General features: G+C 47.0%; 1 protein-coding gene across 3 annotated transcripts; it reads left to right on the top strand.

Annotated features, from left to right (window-relative positions):
• On the top strand, nucleotides 1–27,086 carry PNOC (prepronociceptin). 3 transcript variants are annotated; one of them, XM_082402916.1, is made up of 4 exons: nucleotides 1–213; nucleotides 10,298–10,447; nucleotides 22,178–22,571; nucleotides 26,320–27,086. In XM_082402916.1, the coding sequence occupies exons 2-4, from the start codon at nucleotides 10,322–10,324 to the stop codon at nucleotides 26,403–26,405; spliced, it is 606 nt and encodes a 201-aa protein (XP_082259042.1). In that variant the 5' UTR covers nucleotides 1–213; nucleotides 10,298–10,321; the 3' UTR covers nucleotides 26,406–27,086. The 3 variants fall into 3 exon arrangements, with proteins under 3 accessions (XP_082259042.1, XP_082259044.1, XP_082259043.1); XM_082402918.1 differs by having other exon boundaries at nucleotides 22,178–22,629; nucleotides 26,320–26,401; XM_082402917.1 differs by having other exon boundaries at nucleotides 64–89.
• The last annotated feature ends 585 nt before the right edge of the window (nucleotides 27,087–27,671 follow it).

Genomic DNA, 27,671 nt, shown 5'->3' with positions numbered 1-27,671 from the left:
GCGGGGGGGGGGGGGAGCGTATATATGCTGGTGTGGCTGGTACCGTGGAGCCTCACATCCGAAGGAGCCTGGCTACTGACAGCTCCCAGGTAGGCGACTGCAAGCAAGCCCCAGCCCCAAGACTCGCTGCTGAGAGCCTGGGGAAGTAGCCGGGCGGCAGGGCTTTCTCCCCAGCCCCTCTCCTTTGTCCAGTGTGGATGCTGCTGGCCTCCTGTGAGGTTATCCCTTCATTCGTCTTCTTTTCTGGGCTCGGATGGGGGGGTGGAGGGGAGGGCTGAGGCTTTTATCCTGAAGAGAGATGCCGAAGAAGAGCTGAACTTGGAAATGAGGAAAAGTTTTGATTCCCCAGCTGTGGCCCCTACTTTGTCACTGCTGTCTGTGGCGACAAGGTGGTTATAGGTGTGAGGTTAGGGGAGCGGCAGGCACTTGGGGGTGGGAGTGAGGGCTTGCATTTCAAGGCAACCCTCCAGAAGCCCCCAGCCCTCCAAGCACCCTTGTGAGTGATTTCTCTCTGCGCCTGACTTCTTTTCATAGGGCGTGCAGACTGTTTTCAGCATATCACTGAACTTGATTCGGATTGGGGTTTTTAATCCTGAGGGAACCCTGCTCCCCTAGGCACCGAATACAAATCGCTAGTAATGATGCGGGGGGCGGAAACCGGACCCTGACTTGTGCTCCACCAGTACGTGGCTGATCGCGGTCGCTGTGTGTGAATTCCGCGTAGATTTCTGCAAGGTTGACCTTGGTCTCCAGACGCTGAATCCTTTGGAGGTCTCTTCTCTTTCTTTACATCTTTCTTCCTCCCGCCCGTCTCTCCCACCTAAAGGTCTCTGCCGGGGTCCTGTGGAATAGGATGTTCAGAAGTCATCCAAACTCTCTCGGGCTCAGCCTTTTTCCTCCTTCTCTCTTTGTGCGGCTCTCCCTTTGCGTCTGGCTTCCCCTCCCACCGCTACCCATCCCATCCTCCCCCATCTCATTCTGAACATGGGCAAGTTCTGGGGGAATTTCAAGTAAGGCAGGATGATTCGGGAAATGGACTATTTAAAGCAAGCAGCTTTGGACTTGAATACCCTGATCCTGGGCTTCAACATCTGTGTTTCGTTTCCTTGAGCAGCCCATAATTGTCCCAATTATAACCAATAACATTGGTCGGCAGACTAACAAAAGATGAGCTTTGCATGGCATTCGCCAGCAAGCCTAAACCGGAGTTTTCAACATAGAGGGGGGGAAAGTAAGTGCCTGGCTTCTTATCAAAACCTCCCAGGGAAACTGCTGCTCTCTCGCTTCCTGTAGCTGGCTACTGCAGACACTCCTCTCTCTCATTTATAAAGTGTGGCAAGGAAAAAGTCTGCACGCTTCCACCGCGGCTGTGATACCATTCACAAAAAGCATGCGTGTTCCTTTGGCCTTGCTGAGTCTTCGGCAGGGGAGGGTCCCTGAAAAGACTGCCCCCAAACACCATCTTGGTAAAAGGAGCAGCTTCCACCGTTCCCTGTGCTGCCCATCGAGGGCGCTGTGGTGCAGCCTGGGGTCGTTCAGGGGGTGCAGTTTTGTTCTCCCAGGGGCGGCAGCCCTGGCTTTATCAGCTGAAGGCTGGGCGTACTGGGGGATTGAGAGGATGCCGATTTTGCATTGTCAACGAAGGGAATAATTGCAGGATTAGGCGCAAACCGGTGCTCTCTGGAGCCCAAGACAGGAGCTGTCACAAAGCTGTTCTGCATTCAATCAGGTATTTATCATCTACACTCCACCAGGCAGGGTGGATCCAACAGAGGTGATAATAACAGCCCTTTACACTCATACAACGATTGACATCTTAGCGCTTTTCACACCCACTAGCCCCCGCAACAGCCGTGAGAGATGGTGTCATTATCTCCATGTTGCGGTTGAAGAAACTGAAGCTGAGAGGTTAAATAATTTGTTGAGGACGTGGCAGAGAGGGGACTGAGTCCAGCCTTGCTGGTTCCTTTGCATCCCCCTCTTCGGGCCAGGGGTGCTTACAAACTAACGGGGTGGGCTCGGGGCAACACACACAGTGAAACAACTCGCAGATGATGCGAGGCTGGGTGTAATTAAGTCCTGAATTGCGTGGTCCAGACAGCAAGTGCTGGAGGAGTTTGGGGGAAGGAGTCCTTGCTCAGAGATTCCAGGGATTCGAACCGGGCAGGGAAGGAGGTAGAATCTGGAAGAGCCAAGGGCTTTGGAGAGGGAGGTGGCAGCCGGGACAAGGGCACAAAAGGAGGGCAAAGAAATGAACCTTTATTGGAACCTACTATGTGCCAGGTAGTGAGCTAAATTTGTCTACATGTCTATTTCATGCTAATACACACACGCACAGTAGGGATGGCAGGTTTAGGGTGAGTGTTCTCTATGCTTTTATCCACACGGTTCAATTAGCCTCACGCCCCCAGCCCCAGGGCTCCCATGAAGGAAATCTACCTGATGTGAATCTGGGTGGAACTACTCATCAGATATCCTAGGGAGGGGAGGGGAGGGGAGGGGAGGGGAGGGGATGGCCCCCCCCCCCCCCCCCCAGAGAACAGGAGTCATAGTGATGACAGCCTGCAGTGGCTTGAATGGCTGGGAGTTCATTAGGCAAACTGGATGTTCTAAACACTTCTATGTAAATATCTATAGGTCCTCCCACTAACCAACATGCTGCTTTCCTTCTCACCACACACTGGCTGTGAGATTTAGGGCACACCAGTTTGGGGGGCAAGCCGATTTTCTGGGCATCTCCCTAGATAGCCAGTGATCATGTTCGGTTTTGATTTTCTGCCATCCTGTGATTTTTCAAGTACTGGTTGCTGCCTCAGTGTTGCAGAAACACAGCATCGCCAGCTCTGAAGGGCCTGGCTCGGCACGTGACTTGTGGAGCTGGCCTCCGAGGGGTCCTGGGTCTCGGTGAAAATGTCAGCGGATCACCAGCACACACCCAGGGCTCTGCCTTGCAACCAGGGCTCAGAGCCAACGTCCCCTCAGCTCACACTCATCCTGTGCCCCTCCCCCACCAAGTCCCCATTCATCCTTTCATTCATTCAGCCGAGAAACGTGCTTGGCTTACTGATAGGAGCCCGCAGTGCTGAGTGCCAGGAAAACAGACCTGGCAGCCTGTCCTCAGAGCTCTGGCCAATGTCACTAGATGTGAACAAGTCTAGGCCAAGTGGTCTCCAAAAGGGGCGTGGGTGCCCGACAGTCCACTGGGCTTTGGGAAACTGAGGTTTAATTTTCTGTGTGGTTATCTTGTCTTTCTTAATTTGCACTTTAGTGGGTTTTATATTGCATGTAACTTTTATAAATAAATTGGGAAGGTGAGCTCAAAATGGTCTGATTGCTAGAAGTATAAAGTTAAAGAAGTTTGAAGATTATTGGTCTAGATCCATTGCTCTTTTGCTTATCTGTATTTTCTAATCTTTTTGAAAGGAACCTTAAGAGGCTTTATTGTAAAAGTAAATAAAAGCTTTGAAAACTCCATTTAAGTTATTTTGACAGTATATGTGGAACCGTGGGCCAGAATCAGGAAGATCCAAGTTAAGAGCGATGACACCTTTCCACTTTTGTGGCAGCCCTGATAGAAAATGTGTCCCTTGGGACTTCTCTGGCAGCCCAGTGGTTAGGACTCGGCGACGGGGCCCTGGTTCAATCCCTGGCGGGGGGCGGGGGGAGGAGGGTAGAAGCAAAAATAAAAAATAATAATAAACATAAAATTTTAAAATAAAATAAAAACAAAGACTTTAAAAAAGAAAGAAAGAAAATGTGGCCCTCTCCTGAGACCCAGCTGGGCTACTGTAACAAATATCTGGCAACTTATAATATCAAAAATATTGACCATCTAATCTATTGTAACTGCCTCTTTTTGGAGAAGGGGAAACTGAGCCCCAGAGAAAGAAAGGGCCTTGTTCAAGATCCCACAGGTGAGGGCAGGGCCAGGCCTCTCGCTTCCAAGCAGAGGGCTTTTGTTCATTCACTGCCCACCAGCTCCAGGCACACCCGGTCTGTGCAGGGCGGGGGCGTGCTTTGCCCTCCACCTCCTCTGCGCCCATCCTCTCCTTCCAGGTGGAAATTTAGAGCAGAAGAGGGACCTTTTTGGATGTAAGTGTATTCGTCAGAGGAGGAAAAGAAATAAAGGGGCCTCAGTCATAGCTGGTGAACAAGCAAAACTCAGTGTAGGAGTCACGTCTGCGTTAAAGAAATGAGGCGTGTGGAAGACAAACCCCCGTACTGGTGGGCAAGGAAACACTCCTCCAGGAACTGGGGAGAGGCAACAATAATGAGGGTGTCATCAGAGAGGGGGAGCCCAGAGTTCAGGACAAAAGGAGCTCCTTACAATGAATTCACGTACATGAACACAGACAGAAAACTGCCGAAATCTTTTTTTTTTTTGGCCGCGGCATGTGGGATCTTAGTTCCCTGTCCAGGGATCGAAAAGTCCCAACCACTGGACCGCCAGGGAATTCCCCTGCCGAGATCACTGAGAGGTCTGGTGAGAGCATGAGCTTGCAAATCAGATGGGTTGGGTTCTCAGCTCTGCCACTTCAAGTTATTTCTCCTCTTCAAGCCTCAATATTCTCAACTGTAAAATGGGGACAACAGCATTTACCCCATAGGGTGGATGCTTATAAAGCAATCAGCACAGTGCCTGGCACAGAAGATGCTAAATATAATAATAATGTGATTACTATTAAATACAGAGACCATCCCAACGAGATTCCACCAGAATTTGCCAACCTTTCCAAAGCAGGTCTAGTGTGTGGAACTTATGGTTTCCCAGAACACGTTTTAGAGTCAAAACACCTGAGTTTGTCTGGCTCCTGTATAAGCTGGATGATCTTAGGCAAGTTGCTTAACCTCTATGAACATATGTTCATCTCAAAAGGGGGGATAATGTTAACCGTAGATTATAGGATTGTGTAAGAATATAAAACTCTTTTGTAACCTACAAGAACAATATTTATATGTGTGGTTGATGAGAAGAATGGGGACAGATATACCTCTAGCAGAAAGGCATATCTGTCATCTTCCCTTCTCCACTAGAAGCACTAAAATTACAGGCTTTCTCATAGGTCATAAGACAAAACCCAATTAACTTTTAGCTTTGGCTAAATCTTCATATGTAATCCTCCAAACAGATAAGCAACTAATTACATTGCCCTTGGAAGCAAGATTACAAGCAAATAGATTAACCTAAACACAGTGGTATTTTATCTTCGTAAAGAGTGAGGCACGATTAATTTATGAGGTGTTATTACTGAAATAAAAGGTAATTAAACATTTCTTTACTCAATACAAGATGTCCAGACGCATAGCATCCCCACATAGAAGGGTTAGCTGAGTTTGGTTCACTAAATGAATACAAGCCATGTAAAATTCAAACACACTTAGGGTAGTGTTATTTACTGATGGTCTCTATTGTACAATTTAGAACAACAATAACAACAAAAACTGTTGTTATCCCCATTTTGCAGGTGAGAAGACTGAGGCTCTCAGAGGGGAAACAACTTTCCCAAAGTCACACAAAGTGCAAAGATCAAACATAAATATAACTCGGGAATTAACTAATTCCTCACCTTCATTTTACTTCACATTAACTGATATACAGAGCAACAAAGCACACAGATGTTGTCAAGTCTTCTCAAAAATGAAAAACTTCTATTGAGTTTTCAAGAAAGTTTAGTCTTAACCTAGAACACAATTGTTCGAGGGTTGTGAGGAGTACCAAAAAGGACAAGGCGTTGTCCCCTTTATAAGGATTATTACATATATTTTGAGCTTTTATTTATATTCATCTCATTTAAATATCAGAAACCATCTTTGAGTTGGACTGTGTGGTGATTCCCATTTTAAGGATTCTTTGAATTGCAGAGGAGAATGAATAACGTTGAGTAATGACTGGTTTTTAATTACTAGGTGGAGTCACTAGTTAAAAGCAAGGGGTAGAAATCTCTGTCTTCCGGCTTCTTTTACAGGCTAAATGCCCACTGAAATTCATCAATCTTTCTGTTTCAGTGTGGCTGGAACATTGTTACGAAAAAGAAAGAAAACCTTTAGCCTTCAGCATCAACTACTCTTTAAACTCATGCTAATTCATAAACAAGGATAATAACCAACCATGCCTCCCCGGCACTCAATTGCTTCCAAGTGTTTTTCATTAAATCTAAGTGAAAACACTTCCCACGATGCAATTTTAAGGGAATATTATTAATCACATGCCTTGATTAGCCTTGGGGAATGGAATAAGCAAATTGGCTGAATAAAAATGACTTTCTTCTTTCTGAAAAAAATACAACTTTAAATTTTTAAATTTTAAATAAATAAAAGTGTGGGGTAGGACGTGGAGGGGTAGGGAGGTCAGAGATGGGAAGAGAGGTAAGTGTACCATGGACCAGCAAGGAGGGCCAGGCTAATGCCAAGTAGATTTGATAAGGTTTTTCCAAGTGCCAGACCAACAAAGGCCCACATTTTACATGCAGGAAACGTATCAAATGGAACACATGCTCAATGTCCCAGGAGCTCATCTTCTTTCCTCAACTCATCCTAAAAACCCATTTACCCAGAATTTGAGATAACAGGAGCAGTCAATCCATTAAACATTTCCTGAATGTGCAAATTGCCACGGTTAATGAAGTTCATGAAAAACCTCAGCAGGAGAGCACTTCATTAACATCTGCCACAACTTATCAGCTCAGCCTGTGCAAACATGTGTTGCAATTTTGTATTAGGAAGCAGTCCCTTTTCTCCCCGCCTTTCCGTCTTCTGTGAAGTACAGACACTGCCATCATGTGGCCAAAGAGAGCATAGCATGCTGGACAAATCCTACAAAACCGTCTCCCGCCTAGAATGAAATTGAGTAGAACAAGAAACGTAAAGGCAATTACCAAATTAAACAAAAGATCTATCCAAGCAGTCCTCAGTTTAAGACCTTTGCTTATATGGTGGCTGTTTGGAACTCAAGATACGTGTTCTCTTCAAAGGAGCCTGTAAGTGGTGATGAGTTTCCCTGGATTGTCTACCAACACGTTGCACCAGAGCAAACTTAGCACGTAGCTAACCATTCCAACCATGCCTCCCGGCCACTAGCAACCAGCCTTCTTACAGAATGGGCATGGGGTTCCAGCTTAGGATGGCATCTTGCCTTGCTCTGGAGCAAAACTCATTCCCACTCCTCCCTGCCAACCCCCCGCCAAGCGGAACAGTTAGCTACTGGACACTTTGTCAGTGACACAGGTCCTGAAGTGACTCCTGTGCCATGGGCATCCCGGGCCCCCGGGGGGCCGGTGATCCCAGACACTCCCCAGTTCTCTTCTCACTAATTTGTGAAGGTGAAGGGAGAGGGCTCCTGAGATACTCCACTGTCACTTATCAAACTTTCTTGAGCACCTCCTAAGTGCCTGGCCCTGTGCTGGGTGCTGGAAGTTCAGAGAACCATACAACGAGATCTCTGCCCTTCAGGAACTCACAGCCAGTGGGAGACATAGACACATAAGTCCAAGCTTACCACGTAGAGTGCTAAGGGCCGCGCGAAAGACAATGATAGTATCACAGAGTGAAGGCTATGTCCTAGGCTCTTTCTTTGACAAGCTTTTACGTCGTACTTGTTCTGTGCCAGGTGCTATTTTAACGGCTTAAAAAATCAACCCATTAATCGTCCAATAAGATAGGTACTATTATTATCCCAGTTTTACAGATGAGAACCTGAGAGGGTGACTTGCAAGCGTGGGATCTGAACCCACATCCGTAGGGATGAGCAGCTGAGAAAACGTGAATCCCAACAACCCCATCTCGGGAGGTCTGTTGTGCCTATTTGACAGGCCCCTGGGCCTCGCTTGCCTCCCGGTGTGATGTGCTGCTTAGCGAAGCCACAGGAGCAGAGGAGACTCATCTAACTCAGACCAGGGCTTGGAGAGGGCTTCCCAGAGGGGATAATTCCTGAGGTGTGTATGAAGTATGAGCTGGTGGCGGGTATTCTGGGCAGAAGATAGAGCAAGGGCCAAAGCGCAGTAGGCGTGAAGGACCCGATAGAGTTGGGAATTATGTGTGATTCACTAGGAATAGAGGAGATTCAAGGGTGAGTGACAGGAGCTGAAGCCAGAGAGCTGGGCAGGAGCCGCGCCGCCTCCCACTGGGGGTTACAGAATTATCTTAAGTATGAGTAACATCATCAGATGTAGAGATGGCTTGGTCGGGGAGGGGGATCATTAGGCAGACTAATTAGGGGGCCATCACAGTAACCAAGGCAATAAATCTCAGCTAAGGCACTAGCCCTCGGGGTACAGGAGAAAAATGCATTTGAGATATATTCATCTGAATAGATGTTCAAGTTCATTATTCATTAACCCCAGACATCCCAATCTGTAGGGTAAAGGTCAGACCCTTTAGGATGGCCAACATGACCCTGTTTCATCTAGACGGAGCCTCTCTCTCTCTAAGCAAGTGCTTCCCTTAGGGAGGGGGCCCCAGTGCAGCTGCCTGCTTATCTCCCCCCCACCCCCCGATCCCGGGCTGTGGTCCCGATTCCAATACGCCTTTGAAAAGGTGGAGTCACTAGTTAAAAGCGAGGTAGTTCTGTGTCTCTCAGATGCCCTCTTCTTTGTCCTCTTGGCAGACTCTTACTCATTATTCAAAACCCATCTCAAACGTCACCTCATTGACTTAACAAACATTGACTGAGCATCTTTCATTCGACATCCTCTTGGTATGAAATGCTTGGATGACGCCCAAGAAGAGCTGGGGTGGTCTCCCAACATGGCCACTGGCACGGGATCCCCCTCTCTCTCCCACTGACTTGCTCCATTTCACATCCCTCTTCTACCACTGCTTCTCAAACTTCAGCACATGTATGAATCGCCTGAGAATCTTACTGAAAAGATCCAGATTCAGTGGTTCTGGGGTAGGGCCTGAAATACTGCATTTCTTACAAGATCCCAGGGGGTGCTGCTGATCTGCAGACCGCATTTGAACAGCAAGGCTTTTACGTTTTCTCAGTACAGTCTGATGAAAAAGCAATTAAGGCAATTGGTTTTGTTTTTCTATGCTCAACTCTTATTAAGGTAAAGTTTACATACAGTGAAATGCACAGAATCTAAATGTACAATTCAGTGGGTTTTTGGCAAACGCATACACCCCTGTGACCTACACCTCAATCAAGAACATTCACATTTCCAGAAAGTTCCCTTGTTCCCCTTTCCATTTAATCCTCCAAATAAAGATGGTTCTACAGGGACCCAAAGTGAGGTAGTCCAAGAAAATAGCTTTCTGATTCAGGAGACTTGATCACAGGAAAAATTTAAAGGGAAACAGGAAGAACTGTACATCTTTGAGACAATCCTACATAAAGAATATAAACGACTGATCTAACTAATAATCATTAGAGCTATTACCTTAGAATAGTCTCTTTGTTTTTTTAAGATTTTTTTTTTGATGTGGACCATTTTTAAAGTTTTTATTGAATTTGTTACAATATTGCTTCTGTTTTATGTTTTGGTTTTTTGGCTGTGAGGTATGTGGGATCTTAACTCCCTGACCAGGGATGGAACCCACACCCCCTGCATTGGAAGGCGAAGTCTTAACCACTGAACCACCAGGGAAGTCCTTCTTTGTTCATTTTTCAATAGATAACTCCAAAGCCTGGTTCTGCCAAGCCTCGTCCTGTGCTTTGCACGGCTTAGCAAGGTGAACGTATTAGCTCTGTGCTCAGGAAGCTGGCTCACGTCTAGCAGGGGAAACAGACAAGGAGCCTAGCAGAACCGCCCGGAAGAGTGAATTCTGGGCCTCGGGGCACTCCTGGCAGAGGTAGGGGAGTTTGGGGAGGATCAGCCGCACATAAATCTACTGTACACGTCTCACTCATCACCGCACTTTGCAAAACGTCCCTTATGGGTCTAATCTTTGCAATAGCCCTGGGACAAGGTGGGTACCACTATTCCCCTTTTAGAGTTATGAAAACTGAGGCTGGGCGAGGTTGTCTTCAGGCCGCACGCTGGTAAGTTGCAAAGTGAGGCCTTTAGCTCCCTGGAAGGGTTCATGCCCGTGGAGGTCAGCTGAGTGGCAGGAATCGCAGGGGTCCTCCCCCCAGGAGCCCAGACACTAGCCCTGCCTGAACATTATGCCTGGCAGACAGGCCCAGGGCCACCTGTGCTCTCAACAGCCCACTCCCCTCCTGGGAGGTGGAATCTCAGGCCCGGCTGCACAGTCCCCTCAGAAAAGTCTTTCCCGCATCCCCTGTGTGAGGGTCTCCAGCCCCTACCGGCCCCCACAGAAGGGCTGTGCTAATTGCCACCCGCCCTCACTTGTGTTTTAGCGTCCTGCTTCCAGCTCCTGCACCATGAAGATCCTGTTCTGTGACCTCCTGCTGCTCAGCCTCTTCTCCAGCGCGTCCAGCAGCTGTCAGGAGGACTGTATGACCTGCAGAGAGAAGCTCCGCCCAGCTCTTGACAGCTTCAACCTTGAGGTAGGTCCAGGAGCAACCCTGTCTTCTCCTCCCTCCCCCCCACAAGGTCACGTGACTCTCCCAGTGTCAGAGGCTCTGTAGGAAACAGATGTGGACTTGAGCATCTTCTGAAAGCAAACCCTGTCATCTTTCCACTTTACCATGTTCATATAAAGACCCACCCATGCTGCCATTTTGTTCCCATCATTAAAATAACGCATACTCATTCTAGAGAATTTGGCAAATTCCAAAAACTATAAAAAAATTTAAATCACCTTTAATCCCACCAGAGAAAGAATCCTAGTTTTTTCACTTGCTATGTTACACAAGGATAATTTTCCCCTGTTACTAACATTATTTTAAATTACTTCTTCCCATGAATATAGTATACTTTGCTTAACCAATCCCCTCCTGTTGAACATGTATGTTGCCCTTCCGTTTTGATATTATAGACAGTTCTACAATGAACACCTAAATGCTCTCTCGTATTTTAAATTTTGATTTGAGCACTAAATTTCTTTTTACTAAGTAAGCTGCTTTCTCAACTGCTTTCATTACAGTTTAGTTATTCCTCTCCTATTAAATCCATTATAACTCAATTACTTTTTCTCTGTAGTCAAGTAAACTCTTTTCAAAAGAGTTTGAAACTCCACAACCTTTAAGAACAAACTTTCGCCTACTGTTCCTTAAGGCAAGCGTACTGTTTCTTAAGGCAAGCATACAAATATAGGAACCAAGTACTCACGCTGGGATAACACCCTAACGTGAGCAGACACAGCCCCCGACGCACCCAAACACCAAGCTCCTCCTGTGCCAGCTCAGTGGTTTTCAAGTCTGTTTTCTGAACGGTAATAACCACCGAATCATGAAGCGCATCCCCAGAGAACCCATTCAAAGTTCATCCATCCTCCTCATTCAGCCATGGTGGGTTTCCTGAGCACCTACTATGTGCTGAGCACTGGGCTAGGCCAAGGGCCCCGAGGTGAGCGGATGGATGGCTTTTACAACTGGTGGGAGAGAAGAACCCCCAATCCCTCCATGAGCGTAATTACTGAGCCCTGGGGAAGCAAGAACAGGGGACCCCAACCTAGTCTAGAGGGGCAGAGGGGGCTTTTGGAGGAACTAAGTCTCTAAGGAAACCGAAAGAGGATCGGGAGTGAAGAGGCAGGGAGCCAGAGCCCCAGGTGCCCAGGTAATGGAGGGAGGCGTGGGGGAGGGGAGGGAGGCACATGTGCAAATGCCTTTCCGGGGAGGGGAGCGGCAATTAAGGAACTGAGAAAAGCTGAGTTTGGCTAGAACACAGAAGGCCCACCTGCCTTTTCTGTGCAGCCCAGAGAGGCTTAAAAGTTCACCCAAAACAAAATGCTTTCCCTTGGTCTTAGTAAACAGAGCAGACAACTAGTTTACACATAAACCAGCGAAGGAGTTGATTAAGCAATAATCTCATAAATGCCACACTTTTACGGCTCTGAGGTTGCAGCCTAGACAAGACTGAAAGTTGTGAACAATTCCTGAATCACGAGCTTTAACTGCAACCCTTTATCTCCCACTCAAAAAAGCATTAGGACTCGAACAGATATTTGTACACCCATGTTCATAACAGCACTACTCACAAGAGTCAAAAGGTGGAAATGACTCAACTGACCACCGAGAGATGAATGGATAAAGAAAATATGGTCTATGCATACAGTGGAATATTATTCAGCTTTAAAAAGGAAGGGAATTGTGACACATGCTACGGCATGGATGAGCCCTGAAGATGTATGCTTAAGTGAAATACGCCAGTCACAAAAGGACAAATGCTGTATGATTCCACTTACCTGAGGTTCCTAGAGTAGTCTGATTCGCAGAAACAGAAAGTAGAATGGGGGTTGCCAAGGGCTGGGGAAAGAGGAAAGGGGAGTTAGTGTTTAATGGGTACAAAGTTTCAGTTTGGGAAAATGAAAAAGTTCTAGAGATGGCTGGGGGAGGTGATGGTAGGACAATAATGTGAATATATCAATACTTAATACCACTGAGCTGTACACTTAAAAAGGGTTCAAATGCTAAATTTGATGATATGTGTATTTCACAATAGAAAAAGAAGTGTGAGGACGTCAGCTATAAGGATAACCCTAAGTCTGCTCTAATTTATTTTCTACAAAGTAAAGCATTCACGGATTTAGGTGATTTGTTTGTAACAAACATCGCACCTGACTGTGAAGCACTATAATGCTCCCACTCCCAGGACACCTTGACCTTGGGAGCCCTGTTCTGAGACAACAGAGGCCACCAGGGACAGACTCTCTCCAGCCTCCTTATTGCCATCTCAGGATCTGCCCTCCAGCCCTTTCTTCTTCCTTCTTCCTTTGTACCATTGATTTTCCTGCTGGGAATTCTTCCTTCTTTCCCCTCTCCCACTTGCTCTTTCCTTCCCTCCGTTGTCAGGTTTTTGAAAGAGTATCTACACTTGTGACTTTGAGCCCCTTGCCTCTGCCTCACTCCTTAGCTGCTCTCGGAGGTCACCAGCAGCTCCTAACCATAGAACCCCCGGCAGATTGTGCAGGTTTCCTCTCCTCGTCCTCTCTGTGTGAACCCGGCTCTCTTCTCCACTATGACTCTTCCTCTTCTGCCTCCTGTTGGGGTCCTGTTCCTTTTCCTGCCCCCTGAACATAAGCAATCGCCAAGATTCCCTGCTTCTTACCTCCTTCTGAGATGCCGCACCCACTTTCCAGGCCGTCCGCTCTCCCCAGACAGCAGGTAACGCCCAAAGGTACACTCCTCACTTCTCCTCTGCTGGGCTTCCATCACTTTCCATAGTTTCTGGGAAATCCAGGCTTCCCTTCCCTTTCCACGGCTCCAAGAACCTGACCTGCCATCTTGCTCGTGGCTCTCCCTCCTCCCCCAGCCAATAAATCCTACTCATTCTTCAGAACCCAGATTAGGTTTCCCCTCTTAGGAGAATCTTTGCTGATTCTCCCCACCTGGCCCCAGCTGAGCCAGCCCCTAGCTCCTTTGCTCTCTGATGATTACTTGCGTCGGCTAGTCTCTCACCACCAGGTACGAGCTTTCTTTGCTGATTATTCTGGGTATCTCCAGCATGTTGCAGTGTGTGACACAGAGCAGTACTCAGTTAAGAGGTCCCATGGAAACTGTAAAATTGCAAGACCTTTAGTCTCCTAAGAGGTGCAGGCACTGCACAGTTTTTACACCGGTGTCTTTCAAAGCCAGGAAAGAATTTGGAGCCTGTTTCCATTTCTCCGTAGCATCTTCAGTCTCTGGGGTCCAGACAACACTGTTAGAAAATGGCCAGTTCTAGCCTCACAGTGTGGGATAATCCCCGCCAGTGCCTGCCGACCCCCAGAGGACCTGGCCGCCTGGTTGTCTGGTTTCTAGCTTGTATTCACTTTTAACCTATTTTTTAAAGTTTTATGAGATGCCTAGAATTGAGGCAACCACATCTCATTTCCGAATCTTTCAACCCTTGAGTATGTCCACTCTGTGAATGATGGGGGACACAGATATTTAGGCAAGGGTCACCTCCCCAATCCCTCCACCAAATGATGTAATCCTGAGCTATTCCCAGGACCCTCTGGACCCTTGGCTTCATCAAGAATTTCTTTATTTTTCATTCCAGGGCAATGGTCCAAGTATGGTTGTCTTTTTGTTAGACTATCATTTTGGTCAGTAAATGATTCACACACACCCCAAACCATTGCAATGTCCTGGGCTTTCAGCTAAATTGTGAATGGTACTTACACCAACGGCTTAAGAAGAAAAAAACTAGATTCACTGAGTTGTTTTAGAGACAAAGAAGAAGGTAACTCCCAAGAAAGGTCTGGGGAAATTTATTTAAATTCCCTAAAACTCTATTAACAGCAGAAGAGACTACCTTCTGCTAGTACTTTCTGTCTTCATTACATGAAAATTCTTAGTAGTTGACTTGCAGTAGGAGTTCCTAATACGTTTTTCTTTTGTTCTATTCCTCTGCTGGCCTGCTAGTGTTGGCCCTCAGATATCCTGGCAGAACCTCCTAAAGCAAATAGATCTCAAATGTCTCTCTGTCAGAAGTGGTTGGATTCCTTAGTGGCAGAAACGTGACAAACTCAATGAGCTGCTTCTTTTCCTTCCAATGGGCTCGTGGGCCTGTTTCCCTAATCTTCGATCCCAGACATCCAAATGGCCCTTTGCTCAGTTTCCTCCCAAGCCCAGATTTACAGATCAATTTGGCACCAATCTGGGACTTTCCAGATGCTCCTCCATACTGTGGCTTAATATAGCAATGTCATCAGTGTGGGCTGTGAAAATGTGTCCAGCTCACTTAACGGGCCATTAACCCATCTCTGGAAAGAAGCTGGTGGGTCCCTCAGACCAGAGAGTTTAGGCATTAAGCTCATATGCCCATCTGGTGTTACAAATGCTGCTGTGAATTTGGACTCCTCATTTTTGCCCAAAACCTTCTCCTAAATCAAGAATTGAGATGATTTTGTTAGTACCTAATTCATCTAATAGTATGTTGAGTCCCGTTGCGGGCTCTGCATCTGGTTTGATCGTAGAATTTCATTTTCTCTGATTGACACACAACCTAATTACCATCTGGGCTTAGAAACTCAGGGGCTCACAGAAGATCTGATAGCCTCTGGGCTTAACAGCTTCCACCTGTTTCTGTAAATGGAAGGAGCAGAACAATACAACAAGCACTTTGAGGCTCCTATTCTGTGAGGATCGGACCCAGTGTGCTCCAAAGGTCCATTTCACCTCTACACTTCACTCCTGAAACCGCACAACTCAGATTGGGACTTGAACCAATGGGGCTGGGACTGGAACCCAGCCAAAACCCAGACTGAGACTTGAACCCACGGTCTTTTAATTGAGATCACACACCTGGTCTCAGGACTTAATGAAGCTCAGATTCTTTATGTCTCATCACAGACAGAATTCAGTAAAAGACAAAGTGAAGGGTAGGAAGTGGATTTATTTAGAGTGGATTTATTTAGAGAGATACACATTCCATAGACAGAGTGTGGGCCATCTCAGAAGGAGAGAGGCCCCGAAATATGGGGTGGTTAGTTTTTATGGGCTGGGTAATTTCACAGGCTAATGAGTGGGAGGATTATTCCAACTATTTTGCAGAGGGGGAGGAGATTTCCAGGAATTGGACCACCACCCACTTTTTGACCTTTTATGGTCAGCCCCGGAACTGTCATGGCACCCGTAGGTGTGTCATTTAGATGTTAATGTATTACAGTGAGTGTATAATGAGGTTCAATGTGCCACTGGAAGTTGAATCTTCCACCATCTTGGACCTAGTTGGTTCTAACCTGTTTATGTCATATCTTCTAAGGCTATGTCCTTCTTTTAGAGGTTGTGCCCTGCCCCCTTCCCTCCTGTTTCACTTCTACTGGCTTTCCCAGTGCTACCCATGCTTTCCTGTTATCTCCTTGACCCTGTAGTGTAGGGTTTCTCAGACTCATCACTGTAGATATATTAGGCTGGATAATGATTTGTTGGGGAGAAGGGGGCTGTCCTATGCATTTTAGGATGTTTGCTAGTGTCCCTGTGAAACAGAGCAGGACTCTGTGGGGCCCTCCTGGGTACAAACCCTTTCTGTGTCCCCCATTTCTTGTTTGTAGGAAATAGGCTTCATCCAGCCTCCAGAACTTTCCCTGAGTTCCAAAGGGTAGGTTCAAACAGTTGTTAATCAGGGACAAGGGAGGAGCAATCAAACAATAGTGCAGCCTTGGGGCAGGGTTCCTCCTCAAGGGATACATATAACAATACCTTTGTGTTCTTCTGCGGGAACTAAGGCCCCCACCCTTAGGAGGATGGTAACTCCAGGCTGAGCACAAGATTCCTGGAGCACCTGTTACCTCACCACCAACACATCAGAACAAAGTCACACACCCTGCAGCCTTCACCCCAAATTTTGCCTATTAAAAACTTCTCCCCGAAAACCATCAGGGGTTTTGGGATTTTTGAACATGAGCCACCTGTTCTCCTTGCTTGGCCCTGCAATAAACCTTTCTCTGCTCCAGACTCCAGTGTTTCGGTTTGTCTGGCATCACTGTGCGTCGGGCACACAACCTCGTGTTCAGTAACAGCTGGCCTCCACTCACTGGATAGCAGTAACATCCCTGCTCCCACCCACTGTGTGACAACCAAATGTGTCTCCAGACATTGCCAAATGTCCCCTGGGGGGGCAAAATTGCTCCCAGTTGAGACCCACTGCTGTAGAGCAATAACCCAATAGGATGATGATCTAAAAGAACAAACTACAAATTGGTTCTACTCAGTTTTCTTCAAAGTGTTTCAGGAGCAGGCGAAGCACAGACCCAAGTGACTCTCTGAAGGAGTCCCCAAACACCATGTTCCATAATGGTTTCTTCCTCCTCAGAGCCAGTTCCAAAGCAGGGTTTCTCAAAGTGTAATCCAGCCTCAGAATCGCCTGGGATGCTTGCAAATGCAAATTCCTGGGCCCCACCCTCAGTTTACTGCATCAGAATCTCCAGGGGTATAGATTAAGAATTTGCATTCTAACAAATCCCAGTAGGGGTTCATAAAGACCACTCAAGTCTGCAGCTCCATTGTTCTAGAGTCCACCCTCCCCATCTGTGGCATTTGCCCATCATTCTTTCTTACCTAGTGAGTTTGTGGGTGTGAAAAACTGGTTTCTCTATGTATCTCACTGAGTTGTCAGCATCTCGGAGGAAACTCTAAATGGAAAAGACATACTCGCAAAACTCTTGTGTATCAGTAGGGGCCAACCCCACCACCTCTGGCCAGCAGGTGGTCTGGGCAAAGGTGTTCCTTGGAAACCTTACCAGTGAAGGAGAGTGACAGTAACCCTCCCACTGGATACCATCTCTTTCTTCTCTCTGGTCCAGCGGAAAATGAGCAATCTCCCCATCAGAACCTTACTTTTTGGTCTCATAGAATCCTTATTTTCCCATTAGTTTCCACCAATTCGTATTGCAAGCACAGAGAAGTCGCTGACTAGGAGGTGTCCTGGGTTGGGACTTGAAACATTGGAGTTCTGTTCAGGTTATACTGTTATTTCACCATGTAGTTTTGGACCCATTACTGAACCTCAGTATAACATGCAAACATGGACCACACTGGTCGTTTCCAAACCTAGGCAAATCTCACAGTTACCTGAGCTTTGTAAAAATAAGCTTTAAACCCTGGTTCTATTCCTCAGAGATTTAACTGGGTTATGAAATTCTGTGTTTTAAAAAGTTCTGCAGATGATTCAGATTCACACCCAGGTGTAGGACCCATTGGACCAGGTGTTGCCCAAGGAGTCTATGCAATGCCTTGATGATGCACGAGAAGAGTTGAGGCATCTCCCAGTGTGGCCATTGGGCGACCTCAGCTGCAGACCCCCTCTTCCTCCTCTGTTTCTCTTCATTTCACATCCTCACTAGGGACTCCACTTTGTTTTCCAGCTATGAGATGCCTGGAACGCATACACGTTCTCCCTACAGCACAGCTAGCAGCCAAGTGAAGAGGTCCTAAGCCTGGAGTCCACGGGTGCCTGTCCGTGGCTAGGCTTTAGAAGATGTATGAACCCCCTAAAATTATATGCAAATGTGACATGAATGTGCATTTATACGGTGAAAGGGAGGGAATCCCTTATGGAGAATCATTAGATTCTCAAAAGAGTCCATGACCCAAAAAAAGGTGAAGAACCCTGGTCTAATGGGACAGACAAGACAAAGAGCTGCAACAGGGTGACAAGCACTACATCAGAAGCGTGTGCTAAATGCCAGAGGAGTTCGAGTCTGGTTGCAACTAGCTGCAACTCCTGTTCTTCCAGTGACTCCCTTTCTCATCTTTTTTCTTTTCTTCTTTTTTTAAAAAAAGTTCTCCCTTTGTCACGCTTAGCTAAATATAAAGTGAATTCTTTATTAATACAGCTCAGGGCAACAAACCTCTACTTGAAACCCTCCTATTTACTGGATGGAGAAGATTCCTCCATGAGTAAGATGTGGTCCCTAACTTGTCATATTCTGTCTTGTAAGGTGTTACAACTATACTAAGCATTCAAATTTCCACAAGCGCAAAACAAAGTTTTGTGGGAGCACAGAAGCAGGAGAGAGCAATTCCAGCCAGGGAGCCAGGAGCAGGTGTCATTGAGGGGTAGCTCTGGAGCCTGGCTGGCCCCAAAGGATGGATGGAAGGAGGTTATTCCATCAGAAGGAACAGGTGAGAAAAGACACATGGGGAAGGCGAGGGAGCTTGCTGTGTTTGAGGCACTAGGAGCAGCCCCATATGCCTGAAGCAATGAGGGGTGTTGAGAGGAAGATTCAGAAATAAGACTGAGGGACTTCCCTGGTGGTCCAGTGGTTAGGACTCTGCGCTTCCACAGCAGGGGGCACGGGTTCGATCCCTGGTCAGAGAACTAAGATCCCTCATGCCGCGCGGCCAAAAAAAAAAACAAAACTGAAAGACGGGCGAGGACAGGATGATGGAGCCACTTGAATGCTCTGCTCAGGAGTTTGGAGTTACAGTATTTTATAGACAAAGACAGATACTGGACAGTTGTCGGTAAGTAACGATATGTTTATAGATCCATTCTTCAGGAAGGTTATTCTGCCAGGGATATAAAATGCATTAAGGCAAAGCAAAGATCAGAGATGGAGAGATCTGTTAGGAAGCCACTGCACCCCAAGAGGAACTTAGGCAGAGGGGATGGAAAGGAGGGGGCAGACTCACATGCTAATTGGATGGAGGAATGGGGTCCTGAGAAGGGAGACGTCAGAGTGATGCCCAGGGTTCTAAACCTGAGTCAACTGGCGAATAAGGTGCTGTTCAGAGATAGACAAAGAGACACAGAGAAGAAGGACAGACTTGGGGTGGAGAAAGTATATCAGATAAGAATTAAATTCACCTGCTAGTAACAAACACCTAAAGTTAACATCTTTAATAAGATGGAGATTTGGGAATTCTCTGGTGGTCCAGTGGTTAGGATTTCGGGCTTTCACTGCCCTGGCCTGGGTTCAATCCCTGATCCGGGAACGGGGACTGCGTGGTGCAACCAAAAAAAAAAAAGATGAAAAGATGGAGATTTGATTCCTCACAAAGAAGTCAGGAGGTGGCCAGTCCACGGCTGGTATGGCAGCTCCATCACATCACAGACTCCTTCGCTTTCTGCTTTACCTGTCTACGGCTGCCACCCTCATATGGTTCCATCCTCTGAGTCTCCTCAAGATTTCAAGATGGCCCATTGAACACCAGCCAAAATGTCCACATTCTAAGCAGGAGGCTGGAGGAAGGGGAGGAAGAAGGAAAAAAAAAAGATGTTCTTCCCGGATAAATCAGCTCCCTACTTTCCCAGAAGCCCCACCTGGTCCTTTCCATGTATATGTCATCGGCCACCTCTGGCTACAAAAGAGGTTGGGAAACATATATGTGGCCTTCAGGAAGAAAACAAGTGTTCTCTCTCTTTTTTAAAAAAATATTTATTTATTTATTTGGTTGCACCTGGTCTTAGTTGCGGAAGGCGGGCTCCTTAGTTGTGGCATGCGAACTCTTAGTTGCGGCATGCGTGTGGGATCTTAGTTCTCCGACCAGGGATCGAACCCATGCCCCCTGTATTGGGAGAGCAGAGTCTTAACCACTGCGCCACCAGGGAAGTCCCACAAGTGTTCTCTTAGTAAGGAAGAGGGGAGATGGGTACAGAATGGGCAGTTGGTAGCCTCTGCCCCAGAAGAGAAGGTGGGCTTTATTCTTAACAAATTGCACTTAATGTGTTGGTCAGACATTTTGATGGAGATAGAAGACAGGGATCAGAGAAGTGTCTGGACTTCAGGAGGTAACAGGTACCGGATATAGAGACCTGGGGTGCCCTGAAAGAAGTGATGGCCAAAATCACAGAAATGAACAAAGTCACCAAGGGGCAGATTGTAAAGAGAGATGAGAAGTGTAAAGACCGAATCTTAGGAACACAGGAGGAAGGAGCACAAACAGTCTGAGAGGTGACTGCAGTGTCAGACAGAGAATTTTCAGGAGGGTGTGGTCCCCATTACCAAATGCTGCAGGTCAAGAACTAAGTAGGACCATTGGATCTGGTGACTGGGAAGTCGCTGGAGGTCCCTCAAGTAGGGATGAGGGTGGGAAGCAGATTGCAAGGAGTTGAGGAGAAAGTGGAAGATGCTGAGATAGAGACATGGGCACATGACCACATCTTGGAGAACCTGGGCAGTGACAAAAGAGGGGCAGGGTTGGAGGTGGCAAAGGCTTCAGGAGAAGTCGGATTGAAGGGAACATTTTGAGGGTTTGGTGGAACAGCCTGTGAGGTCTGTGATTTAAGCTGCACACATATCTCACTCCTTGGTTAGAGATCAGGTTGGAAACCTTGCCTGTAGAGGCATCTGTGCCACTCTGAACACCTGGGTGGATGTTCGTGCTCCCCAGGTAGGGCCGATGAGGCACACACACATCTTCTCACGTCCCACACCTGCCCAGGCAGAGCAGTAACTCTTGATGCCCTATAAGCCAAGCAAAGACTCTGAGGTCTGACGAAGGGCTCTGCAGCTTCCTGCTGACCATGATGTCAAGGTCAGGTTGAAAGGTGGTTTCCATCTGGCTAAGGCCAGAAACACAGAGAGGAGCATTCAGGGTGAAGTCAAAACAGCAAATAGGAAAAAAAAGTTGGAGGCAGAGGCTTCCAGGAGACCTAATCGGAGACCGGAACGTGGGAGGAAAGGGCCAAGGCCAGGACCAGTCAGGAGGGTGGGAGATATCATGGTCAGGCTGATCGTCTAGATGAGAAATGGAGATGCCTGGAGAGGCAGAGCAGCAGCAGGAGTTCCTCGGGGGCTGGCGCGTCTACTGGATTGTGTCCGATGTTCCCCGAATGCCCAACCTGCCTACATCCCAAAGTCTTGACCCCCATTTTCTTTTTTTTTAAATTTATTTTATTGAAGTATAGTTGATTTACAATGTTGTGTTAATTTCTGCTGTACAGCAAAGTGACTCAGTTATACACATATGTATTCTTTTTCATATTCTTTTCCATTATGGTTTATCCCAGGACATTGAATACAGTTCCCTGTGCTATGCAGTAGGACCTCGTTATCCATCCATTCTATACGTAATAGTTTGCATCTACTAACCTCGAACTCCCAATCCATCCCTCCCCCACTCTCCCTCCCCCTTGGCAACCACAAGTCAGTTTGACCCCCATTTTCTATAACTGATGCACAGATAGTGATGACTAGTGTATGTGAGGTGAAAAATGAATCACACCAAGGTTGACCTTTACCTGGTGACCTTAAAATAACCATGCAGATTTAACTACGTGACTACATACTTTGACATCTCCAATTTCTTAAACCGATCTGACCTCTCCTAAGCTTGATAAGAGAACAAAATAAAATTCTTCTTTATGGGTGACCCTGATGAGTTGTGTTTGGCTCCAAAAACCCGACGAAGGCTATAACGTGGGGCAGATTTGGTGCACTAATTCTGTTAACTCGCTGTGTCTCCTGTGGTGAGTTAACCTCACCTCCCTGAGCCCCAGTTTTCTTTGTGAAATGACAGAGCTGGGCTAGTTTTCTGCTTCTTTCCAATTCTGAAATTCTACGAACTTAAATAACTGCATGTAAAACTGCTGCACGGTACTTGATAAATAGGTGCTTCAGGAGCACTTGCATTGGCACCAAAGTAGACGACAGAAGGACTTGACCTCCTCACAGACTTGATCTCCTCATTGCCTTGGACCAATAGCTGTCCCTGGTCTTTCTCCCTCTTCCACCTCCATCTTTGCAGGTGTGCATCCTCGAGTGTGAAGGGAAGGTTTTCTCCGGCCCTCTCTGGACTCCGTGCACCAAGGTCATGGCGAGGGGCTCCTGGCAGCTCAGCCCTGCTGACCCAGAGCACGTGGCAGCTGCTCTTGACCAGCCAAGAGCCTCTGAGATGCAGCATCTGAAGAGAATGCCCCGTGCCAGGAGCCTCTTCCAAGCTCAGAAAGGGACAGAGCCCGGCATGGAGGAGGTGGGGGAGATGGAGCAGAGGCAGCTGCAGAAGAGGTTCGGGGGTTTCACCGGAGCCCGGAAGTCGGCCCGGAAGCTGGCCAACCAGAAGCGGTTCAGTGAGTTTATGAGGCAGTACCTGGTCCTGAGCTTGCGGTCCAGCCAGCGCCGGCGCACCCTGAACCAGAATGGTAATGCGTAGCCGGAAGGGGAGCCCCTCCCAGCTGTACCGTCCACTTCAACCCATGAGTGAGTGGGGCCCGAATGAGCTGGGGGCAAAAAGGAACCTCCTCTACCCCTGTCTTAGCCATCCTCCCTGGCCTGGGGAAGCTCGCTGGCCCCCAAACACATGCACACACCCTACACCACCTCCAGGGGTTCAGCTCCTGGGAGGCCTGGGAGGTAAAGCCACCTCCCTACCTCCTGCCCACCTTCTCTCTGGGAGCAAAGATTTTCCTGGGAGTGCTCTCGACGCTGACCACTGCCATTAAGAGACTGGTTACCATGGGGATAATAGTAGTGTGTTGAGATAACTAATTCCTCTATAGCTCTCCAGGAGCTTAGTTTCTATGGGGACAGTTAAGTGGACCAATCCTCCTATCTGGTTGCCATAGAAACCATTCACTCACCTTTCCTCCGAGACTAAGAACCGAGAACTGGACCTACGCTTAGCCATTCACAGAGAATCTGATTTCTGTGGCTGTGATGTTGCTATTTCACCTTCAAAGATGGCTTAGCTGTCCCTTCCCTTCCCCCCTGTATCTCAAGGTGACTGGCTTCCATGGAAACCATTAAACTTTCCCAATCTCCCCCAGTCAAGGAGTTCTGGTTAGGACTCGTTCTTGTCAGGACACTTTTCTGCTTCTCTTTCTTCCACACATCACTCGTCCATCTGACCACTTTGCCAGAGACGGGCTGATTCTTTGCAGCCAAGGGTACCTGAGCAAGGCTTTGAGAATCTGGCCCAAATGACCTGAGTCGCTTTTGGAAGAGGGACTAAGGGATCATCATCTTTCCTCAGTTTTTGCCTCTTTCCAGGTGCCATTTTTGTTTTGTGTTTGTTTGCTTGCTTGCCCTTCTTCCTCTCTCCCTTCTGGTATGTTCTTACCCCCATAGACATGTTTATACATGTGCCTATAATGCAGACCAGATGATAAACATCAGAGATACTAATTTATTGCCCAGTCATTACAAACTCAGCTTTCCTCAGCCCATCAACTTACACGTAACTTTGAGTGGCAAAGGGAACCAGCACAGTGGAATTGTCTGAAAATCTAAGAAAATCCCAACCATCAAGCATATATGCCTTAATTCATGTGTGGGAATATGATTATCTGCAGTATCTCATATCTTTCCTTAAACAGTCTAGAAACTTCCCCTAACAGAAAGAACTAATCAGTTGGTCAAAAACTTTCCCCAAACATTGTTACCCAGGTGGGGGCTTTTCCCTGACTCAGAGGCATAAGAGGAAAAAGTCTGCATGTGCTGTGTTATTTTGCTTCCCGTACGTCAAAGGTAGCCAGATTGTTAAAAATCTTCCTCCAAAGTATATTAATACACGTGTGAATCTTTGGCAACCACACTTTAGCAGGGAGGCAGTCCACGTAGTGCTTTGCAGGTAGGCTGGCTTGTTTGCAAAACATCCACTGCCAAACACGGGTATAGGTATTAAGTTTTGAGCCGAAGGCCGCCGTGTTTATTTTAGCAGAATGACTAATCTCCGAAGGCCCTGAATTAACCTGCACTGTTTTTGAAGTCATATTCTTGGATCCTTAACAAGCATTCTATTTTTCCTAAGCCATACCTGCACAGGACCTAATGGTAAATTTTTCAGAACTAGCATGAATTGAATTCTTTCAAATCTTAAAGATATTCTTCTTTAAAGGGACCCTCAAGGAACACTGAAGACATGTCTAACTCTGAACTGCAACCATTTTCTTTTTTTTTTTTTGCAACCATTTTCTTTACCTAAAGAGAGTTCAGAATCAGTCACATTAGCAAGAATCGATTTATTTAAAAAAACAAAAAACTATTTGAGCCCCTATTCAGGTAATTGGTTTTTCTAGTTACCTATTAAGCTTCCAACTGAGTGGCACAGAAACATAACTGGTAACCAGCTTCTGTCTGTGGCTTTGCTCAAGATGTAAAGTTCTTGATGGAAACACTGCAGATATTAACCAGCTCATTTGGGTGTTATTGATTGCTCTCCTCCTGTGACCATCTCACTCATTCTTTTTTCCACGCATTCATGGTTGCTGAGTTCCAGTGCGGATGTGTATTTATGAGTCCCGTAAGCCTGTCTTTATTCGCCTACACATACTCCAACCAGCCCCACACATGCTTGAGATTTCTCCAAGGCTGGGGGACTCCTGTTGCCAGGCTGTTCTGGACTCCTGAGACATCCAACACCAACCTATATTTAGAAGGCTGGAGGAAATGGCGCCACCTAACACACGGGATAAAGAACCCTTATTCAGGGACTTCTCTGGCTGTCCAGTGGTTAAGACTCTGCACTTCCAACGCAGGGGGTGTGTGAGTTCAATCCCTGGCCGGGGAACTGAGATCCCACATGCCACACGGTGCGTCCAAAATATTAAAAAAAAAAAAAAAAAAAAACCTTATTCATAAAGTATAATTGTTACTGGGTCTAAGCTCGGCCACACGACAGGCCAATAACTGAGAGATGAGTTGTTGGGACAAAGCATAATGAGTTTACTCGGGAAGCCAGCAAACCGAGAAGACGGAGAGCCAAACCATCTTGCCTGAGTTAGAATTCAGGCTCCTTTTATACTAAAAGGGGAGGGCGTAAGGTCAAACACTTCCTGGTTCCCATCAGCCTCTGGAGGGGATGTGTTAATTTCTTCCTGCCTGCAGTCATTCACAGGTGGGCCTGCCTAGTCAGGGTGTTTCCTGGGAGCTAAACAAAGGTATTTTAGCTTAATGCTCATTACCTGGGAAGCAGGATTCCCAGAGATGGGCCTTTATGTATAACTTAAGCTTATAGGCCGCATCTCTTTAGTGATTAACATGTAATAGAATACAAAAGTTCTTCCCTGTTACATAATGATGTCCTAGAAAGGAAGGACACTGGGGTGCAGGACCAGTCCTAGACAGACCTGTGAAAAGTGCACAACTGGTCGTGGTATATACGGTCCCTTTCCCTGGCCCTATACTTCCCTCCTCTCTTCTGCTGTCCCTGGCCTTGAACTTCTAGACTGTGGAAAGTAAGCAGATTCATTCCTGGTGAGACATTAGTGAAGTTAGCACTTGTATTATAAAAGAGAGCCATAAATGAGGGCTCTATTTAGCCTGAAGAAATGAATTACCACACACAGATTCCAAACTCCAGGGATGAGAGAACTGCTTCTGGGCAGTTCTCCCCTTCTGCCTTCCAAGCCCTAGTCCACAGACCTCCCTTCATTCTGTTGGTCCTGCCACTAGACCGGGGGCGAGGAAAGCAGATGTATAGAGGGAGACAGGGAACCCTTCTTGCTGCTTTTGGGGCTAATTATGTGAATGATAGCTTTTCTTTGCCTCCTGTCTATTGCTCAGGCACTAGGGAAAACAGAACTGAAGGGTCAAAAAAACTGTCAGGGGCTTCCCTGGTGGCGCAGTGGTTCAGAGTCTGCCTGCTAATGCAGGGGACGCGGGTTCGAGCCCTGGTCTGGGAAGATCCCACATGCCGCGGAGCGGCTGGGCCCGTGAGCCACAACTACTGAGCCTGCGCATCTGGAGCCTGTGCTCCGCAACAAGAGAGGCCGCGACAGTGAGAGGCCCGCGCACCGCGATGAAGAGTGGCCCCCGCTTGCCGCAACTAGAGAAAGCCCTCGCACAGAAACGAAGACCCAACACAGCCATAAATAAATAAATAAATAAATAAAATTTAAAAAAAAAAAAAAACTGTCAGATTTGCCACTGTAATCATTTCTGTCTCCCCAGGTGTCCGGGTGATCCCCAAATCAGCATGTCTCCAGCCCCAGACCTGCAGGCTGGGAATCAGGATTCCTTCCTCCCCAAGGCCCTGAGGAAGGCCTTGTCTCCAGGCCTCCACCCCCAGGGCCCAGCCGCATCTGGTTGTCTTTCCTTTCCCCCCTCCTTCCTGCCCCCTCCCCCCATGGCATGTTTCATGACCACCCTGTTACTACATCAGAGTGTATTTTTGTAATTCTTCCAGCTAACATTTAAAAAGCCCCATCTTTTCTTCTCACCCGCCTCTTCCCTCTTCTAGGGGTGGGTTCAAGGAACAGGAAATCAAGAGTGGGGTTTTGACTCGTCACTGCCATAACTTGTTTGTAAAAGAGTTGTTCTTTTTGACCTATTGTTTTAAACAGATATTTCTCCATTAAACTTCTACTGAGCAAATGGTTAGCAAATTGGTTGGCTGGTTTTTTTTTCTTAAAAAGTGAGCATTTTTATTCCTGAAGAGCCTTTAGTGAGAATAAAAACAGGGACAAAGAGGGACTTCCCTGGTGGTCCAGTGGTTAAGACTCCGCGCTCCCAATGCAGGGGGCTGGGTTTTGATCCCTGATGGGGGAATTAGACCCCGCATGCATGCCACAACTCACACCTGGTACAGCCAAAATAAATAAATATTTTTTTTAAAAAAAGAAAAGACAAAATGTTTAAATCCAGAAATTACCCAGGAATATGATCCAAAATGCAAAGGGGGGGAGGGGTGGGGGGAGGGGTGGGAGGCTGGGATTAGCAGATGCAAACTATTATATATAGGATGGATAAACAAGGTCCTACTATATAGCACAGGGAAATACACTCAGTATCCTGTGACAAAGCATAATGGAAACGAATATGAAAAAAAATATATATATGTATGTATAACTGGATCACCCCGCTGCACAGCAGAAACTGGTTGGCTGTTTTTTTTGTTGTCGTTTTTTATAAATGTGTTTATTTTTTATTTTATTTATTTATTTTTGGCTGCATTGGGTCTTCGTTGCTGCGCACGGGCTTTCTCTAGTTGTGGTGTGCGGGCTTCTCATTGAGGTGGCTTCTCTTGTTGAGGAGCATGGACTCTAGGTGTGCGGGCTTCAGTAGTTGTGGCATGCAGGCTCAGCAGTTGTGGTGCATGGGCTTCGTTGCTCGGAGGTATGTGGGATCTCCCCGTACCAGGGCTCGAACCACAGTCCCCTGCGTTGGCAGGCGGATTCTTAACCACTGCGCCACCTGGGAGGCCCTGGTTGGCTGTTTTTAAGTGAAGTAAGTGAGAAGCACCGACGCCGGACACACGGTCAGAGCTGCCTCTCCTGGGAGGCAGAGGCAAAAAGAGAGAGGCT

Source organism: Balaenoptera borealis (genome assembly GCF_965194805.1).
Source record: "Balaenoptera borealis genome assembly, chromosome: 8".
NCBI classification, from domain to species: domain Eukaryota; kingdom Metazoa; phylum Chordata; class Mammalia; order Artiodactyla; family Balaenopteridae; genus Balaenoptera; species Balaenoptera borealis.
This window is presented reverse-complemented; position numbering and strand designations above follow the sequence as displayed.

Bases quoted from the DNA above. Each gene is read 5' to 3' on its own strand.
- PNOC (XM_082402916.1), top strand. From the start codon at position 10,322: ATGAAGATCCTGTTCTGTGACCTCCTGCTGCTCAGCCTCTTCTCCAGC. The intron at 10,448-22,177 runs GTAGGTCCAGGA...CCATCTTTGCAG, and splicing joins TTGACAGCTTCAACCTTGAG to GTGTGCATCCTCGAGTGTGA. The intron at 22,572-26,319 runs GTAATGCGTAGC...CTGTCTCCCCAG, and splicing joins GCGCACCCTGAACCAGAATG to GTGTCCGGGTGATCCCCAAA.